We start from the raw sequence: 12,430 nt of genomic DNA on the forward strand, positions 1-12,430 counted from the left end.
TTCCTGGATCTTTGACTTGGGCGAGAGACATTTGAATCCTCCGGACATTTTTTTTCCTTCCTCCCACCCTTCTCGGGGGATGCTCCTTCGCCCCTCTTTTCCACTTCCCTTGGCGGCGGCGTTGCTTTTCTGCCCCCGGACCTCTCAGCTTTGCAAAGGCGAGAACCAGGGGCAGAAAAAAGCCAGCGAGAGACCGGGAAGAAGAGCCCAGCGCTTCTTCCAGTCGGTCGTCGCCGGTGCGCTGAATTCTTGGGCAGGAGCCCGGATGTTCTCCGAGGATGCTTTGCAATTGTACTAAAGGAGGCACTGCTGGAGCGAATCGGGGTTTGGGCTTTGATGCAATCATGGGAATCAGGTAATAACCGAGCGGGGGGCATTTAAATCGCCGCCGCCGCCGCCGCAGCAGCTCCGGTTTCTTCCTTGAACTGCTCCCCACTTGCCGAGCCACCTCGGCTGTTTGGGATTTGGAGGAATTAAAAACCAGAACTCCGACTTGGGCGATTGTGAATTGTTGCTACTGGTCCCTCGTTCCTCTACTTAAATGGTCAATGAAAACAAGAGGATGTACATTCCAGAAGAGAACCACCAAGGTAAGGCGAGGGCGGTTCGCGAATGGAGGGCGCCGTCCCCGAAACCTCCTTTTCTCTCTCTCTCTCTCTCCCCCCCCCGCTTCACCTGCTGCGAGAAGTCGCTGCCCAGAGTGGAGGCAAAGCGGGATGGGGGGGGGGAGAAATGTTCCTGCGAGCGTGGGCTCGAGCAGAGACATTTCACGTAGAAAACCTTCGAGCGGCGGGGCGCCGGGAAGAAATAAAACCTCCTCGGCTTCCCCGCCCTGCCTCCCACTCTTCCTCACGCCTTAGCCAGGTTCGGCTGGCGAGATTCGGCCAAAGGAAAGTTGTTCCTCGGGGTGACGAGTGGGGAGACGCAGCCGGTGGGGTGGGGGGGGGTGGAATCCAAAGAATTTGGACTGCTTTGCTTGTTTTTTCCCGGTCCACTTCTTTGCATTGCCGAGGTTTGTTTTTTAATGGCATAACAGCATTCCGGGCCAGGTTAATCCGCTTCTTGCCCCTTTCCGGGATTGCCAAGCCAAGCCAAGCCCGTACTTGCTTCAGCCCCTTCAACTGGTAACTCTTGGGATGGGATGGGATGGGATGGGACGGGTTGGATCTTCTACGGATGTGAAAGCCCAGCTATTCGGAGGGGTTCCTAGTGGTGCCCTCCTAGGCTACGGAGCCAGATTGATCTTCCTTAAATTCGTGTGGAAAGGAAAAAAGTCTCTCTCTCTCTCTCTCTCTCTCTCTGTGTGTGTGTGTGTTTGAATGGTAAATCTTTTATTTTTGCTTTATCCACTGACAGTTTTCGTCCTGTTAAAACGGCCGCGTCACTTGGGGGTTGGGGGCACGTTCCAAAAACCTTGTTCAGAAGAGACTCTTCCCTACATTCCTCTCCCCTACTTTCATGGAATAACACCTCCCCTCCTGAACTTAATGGGACCCTAACCCGGAGACCAGCTCTAGCAATGGCAAGCAATACAGTAGAAATAGCATGTTTTTGAGCCTATATCCTCTGCTGAGGTCTCCCAGTTGGAAGAGAGAGGGCTGTGAACTCCCATCTTATAGTCAAGAGTGAGACCCTTAAACACTGAGCAGTGCATAGATTTAAAAAAAACACACTCTAGTTTAGGGGTGCTATTTCTTTGGAGGGGGTAAGGAGAGGATACTTTAAAAGAAAAACTACAAGCCTTGAACAGTGCCCTATCCAGAAAACATTATTTTGAGCAGCATGGTAGAACAACAGCAATATTTTTTAAAAAAGGGAGGGAGAGGGAAAAACGCAAAACTTTTTCTACTTTCTCCCTGCAATTCCTCTTAAGCATGCTGCCCTTTGAACCTTGGGCACAGGGCCCCTCTTTTTTTGGATGGAAGTGCTAAAAATTACTAGTTTAGGAACTAAAGTGCACCCATGTTTGCCTGTGTGTTTCTTGTGGGCATCCTTGTTTCAACATCTCTGTTGTCTAAACCATAGTCAGGTCACAGAGTCTTGGGGGGGCGGTATTTATCAAAGGGTTAATTGGTCCCTGAGAAGACCAATTCCCCCCTCTGCTCGTTGCTGCAGCCTTTGATTTCTGCCTCCTCATTTCACCCCTATTGGAGCAGAGAGGCTCCTGGTGCTTGCTGTGTGGGTGTCACAGGCAAACAATCTTTGGATGAGATGGTGATGCCTTGATTACAGTGTTCCCTGATTTATGTTTGTTCAAAACACCTGCCTCTTGGGTAGCCAAACCTGGAAAGGGGTTTGCTTGAGACCTAGTGTGGCCCAGCCGAGTATTACAGTATTTAGCTCCCATCATCCCTTGCCAGATGGAATCTGTAGTACACAATCAGTTGGAGGACCAGCCAGCCAGCATTGGTTGCACTGAACGAGACAGACAAACCAGTTTCTCCTCTAACGTGGCTTTTTCTGTGTTCATTCTATCAGAACAGAAAGAATGTTTGCACGACCTCTCTCCTCCTTGCCCCTAAAGAAATTTAGCGGAGGAGGAAATCTGAGTAATAAGGATAATGTTTGATTGATGCTGGTGGCGAACACCTTGCCATTACATGCAGAACTGAAAAATCGTAAGAATTTCATCCTAATGAACATCTCAGGGAAAGACAGAAATCCACAATCATGTTTTATATGGTGCAAGGTTCTGTTTTTGCATTTGCTATCTTAATCCTATATGTATCTGCTAGCAAGAATATATGGGTCTCTATTGCTGCTGCCAATGGTAATGATAAGTAGATCAAAACTCAGCTCCATAGCAATATGCCAAATACTATGGCAACTGAACTGAACTCCCTACAGTACTTACCAGCTGCAATGATTATATAATATGTATGGAATAGGTTTGACAACTCTCTCTCACTGCAGATTAATTTTTTGTCCCTGCAAGGCAAAAAAGTAATACTTTTAAAGTGGAAAATATGGGAGGAAAGCCTATTTGTATTTTATTTTTATTTTTCTGGTCAAGAAGCATAGGCTGAAGCTACTAATATTAATGAGTAAGGGACCATCTCTAAAATAAGAAATTTTGGGGGGAATCTTTATTACTAACACTTCCCCTGTCTTAAAACAATATTGTACCCTTTTGTACCCTTTTTCTGCCGTTATCTGGCAACCCTTGATTTTGGGCCAAAGCCAAGGCATAGATTTATAGTGATGATAGTGAAAAACAGAACCCAAAACCAGTTTGGGGATAAATTAGTGTAATTAGAACAACTGAGTTAAACAGAGGTTGGAAAACTGAAGTAGAAGGAAGAGCCAGCAAAGCAACCCTTTTTTGATTTTTAGAAAATTCTATTTTGAGAGCACTAGACATTACACTTGCCATCAATCACTCTTTAGCAGAGAAATGACTCCTTAGATTGCCACAAAAACTTGGGCAAAAGCTCTGAGATACATACAGAGAAGACCTTATTTATTTGACTTTCAGCCACAATAACTCTCTGGCTATAAACTGAAATGTTCTGATATGAGCTAAATATGCTTTTTTTCTTAATTAACAATGAATGTACTATTTATGGTGTTCTCCTGTTATAGTTTATATGTATGTTGCTCCTGAAAATCTGTCAATAAGATTTAGCTAATGGCCTGTTCTCTTAAATAATACAACAAGTAGTAGTAGTAGTAGTAGTTGTAATAATGGAAGCTGCTTGAAATTATCTTTGTTTTGTTTTTAAGTTAGGCTCTTTGTTTAATCATCTCTCATTGTATGTCTCCAAGTACCAATAATTCATTATTATTGTTTGGTATGATGGTTTATATGAATGTTTGCTGGGAGTGGCCCATAAAACACAAGCACAAAACAGGACTGGTTGATTGAGATGACAGAACTAGAGGAGATGGCAATATTTTTTTGACTAGAGAAAGATCAGTAAGTACATTTATTAGTGACAAAGCTTCTTAGACACTTTTTGCTGGAAAAAGAGAATGATAAATGTGATTTTGGGGTTTGGATTAAAAAGGGTACTATATGGAAAGAAAGAAAGTATGATGTAACCTTAGAGAGAGGAGGTAAAATATAATCATAATTGTTTTTTAAAAGATTGCATGCCTCTTTTCCTTTTTCCCCTTCCTTTTCCCCCATATTTCTTTTTCACTTTTTCACTTTTTTCTTCTTGAAATAAAAATGTTTAGAATTCTGTTGAAAAACTTGAATAATTTTTTTTAAAAAAGAAACACGTGCACAAATTATTTAATTCAAAGTAGTGAGACCACATATTCTCTTAGATACAAATTGGTATTATGCTTTGTACTTTAACAGAAACCACAATGAAGTAACATTCCATGGAAAAAGCATTCAAAGCTGGAAATGTGGTTTGCAGGAAACTAGACGTGAATACGATTATCTTCAGATCAAGCAACATGTTTAGATGGCATAACATGGTTTCAAATTATGTGTAGTATGGATACATTACCGATTTTGACTCCATAGCGTTGGCAGTGACATCGATAGCTGTGGGTGGAGGGTGGAGAAACCTGGTAGCCAAGAAAGAAACAACAATTATTTACATGCTGGATTAAAGGATTATGAAAAAGGTGCTGCATGGGTTCTGAGTTTGCCATAAGGTGGTGCTCAGTGTTTGTAGAGCTAAGAAGTTCTTGATGTAGCATAGCCAACAGCGGATCTAAATCATAGACTTATATTGATTTAAAACTATACTTTCTACCTAAGTGAACCCTGGGGATTTTATTTCTGTAACAGATACCAAGGATGGTTAATAGAATACAGTATAGCTTCATTAATCTACTGTTCTCAATAATCTTGATTACAGTACAACAGGGAACCAACATGGCCCAAGTAATTTAAAACTGGTACAAGTTTATGGTGTGGACATACCATTATTAGTAGGAAATGACCCCAAGGTTTACAATTGCCTTTTCCTTCCCCGATAGAACATCTATTTCTCTGCATATAATTTGAGGCAAGTTAATAATAATTAACACAAATGAGCACTTGCAGCTGGTCATCAATTCCACCTAGACAGGCTCTTTTAAGCCGCCTGTTGATTAATGCCAACAGCTTATAATTCATCACCGGACATTGTTCAGCTCACCCTGTTTTAACAGATTCATACTCATTCCTCGGGTAGCAATAATAGTGTTTTGTCTTTTTTCTTCTGGAAATTATTAGCATTTTTAATATTGTCTTTAAGTCAGGAAAGATATTTTTTCCATGACAATATGCTGGAGGTGTAATCTGACCGTAATAAAGATTGATTGATTTGTATTCTCACCTTTTTAATAAGTTGTACAGACTCAAACCATACAGATTCCTGATGGATAATAATTAAGCAGTTTAAGATTGGGTAATCGTATATTTATATATAAAAACTGCTAGTATTTCAACATAATTTTGGTTTCCCCTCTCCCTCTTTTTTGCTCCCTTTATCACAAAATACGCTCACTAGAAATGAATCTATCTAATAAAATGATTACTGCATTTTTCTACTAACCTTAACCCAGGGTTCAAATGTGCTGTGTTAATGAAATGCTCAGGGATTCTGTGTCTTACATGGTATGATGTTGTCTTAAGTCAATATTCTTCTACTTTTCAGAGTTAGTACAGTAGCAGTACTTTATTTATCTATTCCACCTTTATTGTCTTTACACAACTCAAGATGGTGAACATATTCTTCTTCCTCTTTTCCCCTCAGTAACAACCTCATGAGGTAAGTTGGGCTGAGAGTGAGTGATTGGCCCAAAGCAGGGGTAGGCAACCTTGGCTCTTTTATAAGTCATGGACTTCAACTCCCAGAATTCCTGAGCCAGCATGGCTCAGCTTGGAAACTCTCCCTTTCCCCTCAGCATGGCTGGCTCAGGAATTCTGGGAGTTGAAGTCCACGAGTCATAAAAGAGCCAACGTTGCCTACCCCTGCCCCAAAGCCACCCAGCTGCTTTCATACCTAAGGAGGACTAGAAGTCACAGTCTCCTGGTTTCTACCCTGGTGCCTTAACCACTAGATCAAAGCGGCTTGTAAACAATATTAGGTTAATGTTGCAATCTAATGCAGCGGTCCCCAACCTTTGCGTTTTGGCTGCATGAGCTGCAGACTGGTGCATGATTACAACCTCTGCGTGAGTGGTGGGTTGGCATGCTGGTGCACAGCTCAACTTGTGTGAGTGGTGGGCTGGCGCACATGTATGTGAGTGCCCCCAGCCTGCCACTCACACAAGTTAAGCTGTGCACGTATGCTCTGACCAGCCACTCATGGGGCCCAATTCCAAATAGGCCATGGCCTGGTAGTGGGCCATGGCCCCGGGGGTAGGGAATCCCTGATCTATTGTATCCATTAGGGCTGGGGTAGGCAGCCTTGGCTCTTTTATGACTCGTGGACGTCAACTCCCAGAATTCCTGAGCCAGTCCACGAGTCATAAAAGAGCCAAGGTTGCCTACCCCTGCATTAGGGCATTTAGCATTTTGGAATTATCTGCTATGTTAAGAATTTCTTAGCCTATATTGCTGCTTTAATTGTAACTGAAAGAGAGAAGAGATGGGGAGAAAAAAATTCACACTGGTCTTTAACAATAAACGTTTTTTGATCTGAAGCTGGCAGTATTATTTTTAGGGTAGATATTTCTTGTTTCTCTAATATTGGAGTCATTCCTTTGGAATACTGGCTGGATGGAGTCACTGAAGCATTAAGCGTGAGCCTAAATGGACTCCAGAAGATGGTAGAGGACAGGAAGGCCTGGAGGAACGTTGTCCATGGGGTCGCGATGGGTCGGACACGACTTTGCAACTAACAACAACAAAACTATATATGTAGATGTAATAAATAATAAATGTTCACCCGGAAATAATTCCAACTGAATTTGCACCAACTATTGATAAGACTTTGAGTTGGACTTTGTTGCATGATCTAGCATAATCAGATACAACTGTTTAAAGGATGCAAGATTCTTTTTTCCCTGTATTTCTTTTATTCCACAAAATGAGCCCGTGTTTTGAGTTATGATGTATTAAACATGTCAACAAATTCATTTGAAATCCATTTTTCTTCTGTCATTCATTACAAATAGGCTTTTGAATCTTGCTTACTAATCGTTCGCTGTAATATTATAGGTGGCTGTTGTCAGCCCCCATTCATTCATTCATAACTACATTCAGAAGTTTAAATATTGACTGTGTCTGAGATTCCCAGCTCTCTGGTGATGGCGGTAGTGAGGGTGATGATGAAGATTAGAATTGAAAAACAGAGATATGGAAAAGGATGAGATATATGCTTGGCATCCGTCTTTAGGTGTGAGGTAACAAAGGTAGAATAAGGGAACTTCCTCTTTTCCTTCTATATTTTCAGTAACATCAGAATGGGTCTTTTGCTCAGAATTTGGCAGAACTAGTGTTTATTAACTGCTTTTTCCCTCCGAACATAAGGGGAAAAGTTCAATATAAAAATCAATAACAGAAAAGGAAAGAAGTAAATATTAAAAGCTGCAGCAAGTATCCTATATAGCAATTTTAAAATCAGGCTGTGGTTGAAGGTGAACTGCTGCTATATTTTAAAATCCTTTTAAAATCCCAGATATATAGCATCCAGGCCGATTGGAGCAAACACTTGAAGGGGCTATGCAGCTTTCAGCTAACCTTAAAAGGAATAGCTAGCATGCACATCAGTGGCTTTATTTAGATTAGGCAACTAACTATCTAAGGGTTTTTCTGATTGGTTCTCCTACAGTTTCTCCTCTAGTCGCCACTATATTTAAATTCCTTAAGGCCTTCATGAAGAATTCTGTGATAGGTTGTTTTTTTTTTTTAAAAAGGAAAGAAAAATGCACTGATTTCCTTCCTGAAGGTGATCTCTTTCTCTGCTTTGATTTCCAATCACGGGGAAAAAAAACATTTGGTAGTTAAAGACAGGCTGAAATATTTTGGCAAGCAACCCATAGTTCCATACATTTTATCCCTTCCTCATTTTATCTCTCCCCAAGTTTATTGGAATTTATTTATTTATTTTATTTATTTTAATTCCATTTATATCCCGCCCTTCTCCGAAGACTCAGGGCGGCTTACAAGCTTAGCAGTAGCCTTCATTCTATGTATATGCCTGCTTATTAGGGCTTTCACACACACCCCCAAGCGGCATTATTACAAAGTCAGCTTAATTGCCCCCAACAATCTGGGTCCTCATTTTACCTACCTCGGAAGGATGGAAGGCTGAGTCAACCTTGAGCCTGGTGGGACTCGAACCTGCGCTAATTGCAGGCAGCTGGTGTTACTTAAGGAGGCATTAGCCCACTGCTCCACCAAGGCTCTTGGCTTTTTAAGGATTCAGATGGAAAATGCAAAGCTCAGGTCTTCCAAGGCTGTAGTGTGTCAGGATGTAAGAGAGGAATAGCAAATCTCTGTGGGTCGTTTTTAAAATTTAATTTAATTTAATTTAAATTTAAATTTAATTAAATTTAAATTTAAAAAGAACTCTTTTCCCCCCCTAGGTTTTTAGCCTGTGATGACATATAACAATTGCTGAGATGGTTTATTGCTCTGATTTTATTGACTGTAATTCAGCAGCGTACATATTATTTTTAATCATTATCTGAACCTTCCTGCAGGACGTACAGTATCTCTAGGAAATGTTTCTTTTTAAGATTTTAATCCAACAGTTTGGATTTCATATTCAGGTAGTTAATTGATGTAAGCGAGTGGTCACTCAGTGCCAAATTGTTCAGTATGCAAGATTGGTAAATTGTTGCTTGGGTTTTTTCCTTTTGGGTTTTTTTTCCCCTTTTTTGATTAGGATATAGATAGGATTCATAGAGAAGTCTATTTGGTGGGCAGACACCTCCATACCTTGACTATTTCCCCCCAAATAGTTCAAAGTCTACCTTTGTTGCAACCACCCTTAAAATGCTTGTGGCTTCCACCAGCTGAGAATATTGTTCAGTCACTATATCTTTCCCTCCATCCCCAAATCATCTTTAATGCATGATGTTACCATTTGATGATTTGAGGGGGGAAATGTTAGAAGTTGCCACGATGAGAAGCTATGAAGCTGCCAAAATGTGGCCGCCTCTTGCATTTAAAGGATTGAACTAATAGCAACTTGGGATGGTATTACAGTATGTTGTTGAACTGGTACAGGAAAGGAGAAAGTTGGAACCCAAAAGCTACAAGACGGGATGAGTCAAAAGTTCCCCTCATTGAGAATCCCACCAACTGTGCATAGCTGGGCCATTTTAATAGAAGTGGTGTTTAGAGAATTCCACATAAACATGAAGTTAAGGCTGAAATGGTCTTAGTTGCTAAATAACATAAAATATATATGATTATATAGGTCTGTGTGGAAGTGATCTTTTTCAGTTATTGCATGAAGTTATAATGTGTATGTAGCTGGATGGGTAGGTTTTGATGTACAGGTAGACTTTGACTTAACCATTCGTTTTGCAACTGGAGTTACAATGGCACTTAAAAAGGTGACTTAAGACCAGTTCTTGCATTTACAACTATTGCAGCAGCCCCATGATCATGTGATCAGAATTTGAGTGCTTAGCAGCCAGCATGCATTTATGACACTTGCAGTTCCCCAGGGTCATGTGATCACCATTTGCAACCTTCCCAGCTGGCTTTCAATAAGCAAGGTCAATCAGGGAACCAGATTTGCTCAACAACTGCATGATTCACTTAGCAGGAGCAGTGATTTGTTTAACAACTATGGCAAAAAGTGCATAAAATTGGGTGTGACTCACTTAACAACCACAAAATAACAGAATAACAGGGTTGGAAGGACCTTGGAGGTCTTCTAATCCAGTCCCCTATACCATTTCAGACAAATGGCTATCTAACCTCTTCTTAACATCCAGTGATGGAGTACCAACAAGTTTTGAAGGCAAGACATTTTAATTTTAATAAGCTACTCTGTTTAGCAATGGAAATGCTGATGCCAATTGTGGTCATAAGTCAAGGACTACCCATACCATCTTGTGTGAATCTGGAAAAATCTGGTTTGTGCACTATGACTGATGGTGTATCATCTATGAATCTGGTTAACTGGCTTTTACAACAAAGCATGGCATTTGGTGAAACCTTTCATGAAACTATTATGCAAAATAATTCTTCTATACCTGTAAAGCTGTATTATTATTTGGATAGAGATGTGGAGTCTAGGATTGAGCTGTTCTCATTATGCTAAAATAAAATCTGTGGCACATTAGGAGTAGTTTGAATACACTAACTCTCTCATCGTCTCAAAATTACAGTTATAGCAACATGGAGTTCACCTTCCCTTGCCCGTGGTAAAGATTATTAACTAGAAAAACAAACCCCGTACTGACTAAAAAACTTATATAGTTAGGGTTTCAAATATATGGCAGAGAAAACAGTATCTGAATATGAAATTCTTTGAGAATTTATTTTTTTAATTAAAGCCTAAGATTCTATCTACTATATTTACAAGTAATCCTTGAATTATGACTGTAATTGAGCCTGGCAATTATGGTTGTAAATCATGAGGGTTGTAAAGTGAGTGGACCTGTTTTTATGACCTTTTTTGCAGCAGTCTATGGGCAATGACCAGGGTGAGCACGAGGGAGGGATCAAGCATGTCATCAGTCTGGAGTCCCTTCATGCCCACAAGTCCAGCCCTCCTTGAATTCCATTGACTGTTATCTGCTGCCAATGTATCTTGTCTGTTAGTTGTTCAGATACTTGTAGAGAGCTAACTTGGATTAAACTTACACTAATTTGAATAACCTTAGTTCCTGATTTCTTGCACCTGACACAGTTGTTAAGCTAGCTAGCCAGTTGTTCGCCAGGAGACAGATTTTGCTGAAAACTGGAAGTAAACAGTGGTTTCCGAAAAACCATCATGAATCACAGTCACACGACCACAGAGCACCGCACATGGACATAAATGCAGGCTGGCTGCCAAGCACCAAAAATGAGGTCACATGACTGTGGTGGATGCCGTAATTTCAGAACAGGATCATAAGTATGGTACTTTGGGGGGGGGAGAGCCATTGTAATGTTGACCGGTCATTTAGCAACCAGTTGTAAGTCAAGGACTACATATATTACACGGGCTGTGATATACAGTATTGAACAGTTTTTAAAAGCAGAACTCAGAAACCCAAGCTCCTGAACTAGATTATCCTGGTGAGATGCAATATTTGATTCCAAAGTACAAAGGTAAAATTTAAAGAACAACCTTAGAGAAAACTGCTGACTGAAAAAGAAGTTTTTTTTGTTTTTTTTAAAATTCCATTTATATCCCGCCCTTCTCCGAAGACTCAGGGCGGCTTACAAGCTTAGCAGTAGCCTTCATTCTATGTATATGCCTGCTTATTAGGGCTTTCACACACACCCCAAGCGGCATTATCACAAAGTCAGCTTAATTGCCCCCAACAATCTGGGTCCTCATTTTACCTACCTCGGAAGGATGGAAGGCTGAGTCAACCTTGAGCCTGGTGGGATGCGAACCTGCACTAATTGCAGGCAGCTGGTGTTACTTAAGGAGGCATTAGCCCACTGCGCCACCAAGGCTCTTTTTAAAAGATGAGAATTCTCCATAACAGTCATAACCTTTTACACCATCTCCTGCTACCAAACAGTTATCTCTCCAACATGTTTACTGCATCTTTACTCATGCAGTAAAAATGTATTCACTGGGGTTTATTTCCATTATAAGCCTCTTGTGGTGTAACTTATGCTCCGAAATAGAAGTGCAAATTATTTAGATTCTAATATAACAAAATGTGCCTTTGGGTGTTTTAATAAATAAAACTATTCAAAAGCCTGAACATGGCACCGTAATTATAAAATACATGTGGTTTTATAAAGTTATTAAGTCAACAAATCTTCCTATGGATATTATAGGGACCAAGCTACACTTATATTGCTTATCAAACTGCAGATTGTTTATTCAGCAGAAGATGAAAGGGACAAGGGAAAAAAAGTTTGTATTTCTCAGATGGATACACAAGAATATTTGCAAAGCCTGCCTTTAAAACAAGTAATTCTTCACTGGTGCACAAGTGATGCTGCTTGGAATTTCATTTCCAATTTTGCCGGACAAAATAAGCTTTTCCAATGCATGATTCATCTTAAAATACTTGCTTTATGTAGCATGAAGTAACTGTTGGAGATTGATCATATGCAGACTGTGTTCTTTGTTCTCTCTGAATTTTTTTAAAAAAACTTTTCTACAGTACTGATTTTGAACTGTAACCTGTCATGGTGTCCAGGCTGTTGGTCATGTGCCTTCCCATAAATTTTATTCCAGACCACAGGAATCTATAGTTCGAGGTTTAAATGCAGAAGATTTGATTTTCACCATGAAATCCATTTACACTTTGGTGACTGTTGTTCCTGCATTCAAATTCCAGATCCATATATGGACACATCATGATGGCCATAAATGTGAACTAGAATGCAAGGGATTTCTCTGCTGCA

The 12,430-nt window shown here is 40.6% G+C and overlaps 1 protein-coding gene across 1 annotated transcript in view; it reads left to right on the forward strand.

Moving 5' to 3' along the window:
* Window positions 1–541: 541 nt before the first annotated feature.
* CACNA1C (calcium voltage-gated channel subunit alpha1 C) overlaps window positions 542–12,430 on the forward strand; it is a gene marked incomplete at both ends in the record, with an annotated part of 519,540 nt that continues 507,651 nt past the window's right edge. The window contains one exon of the mRNA XM_081331729.1: window positions 542–590. Coding sequence (XP_081187855.1) covers window positions 542–590 — 49 coding nt within the window. The remainder of the gene's footprint in view (window positions 591–12,430) is intronic.

Source organism: Vipera berus, assembly GCF_964194415.1.
Source record: "Vipera berus genome assembly, chromosome: 6".
Classification (NCBI taxonomy): Eukaryota; Metazoa; Chordata; class Lepidosauria; order Squamata; family Viperidae; genus Vipera; species Vipera berus.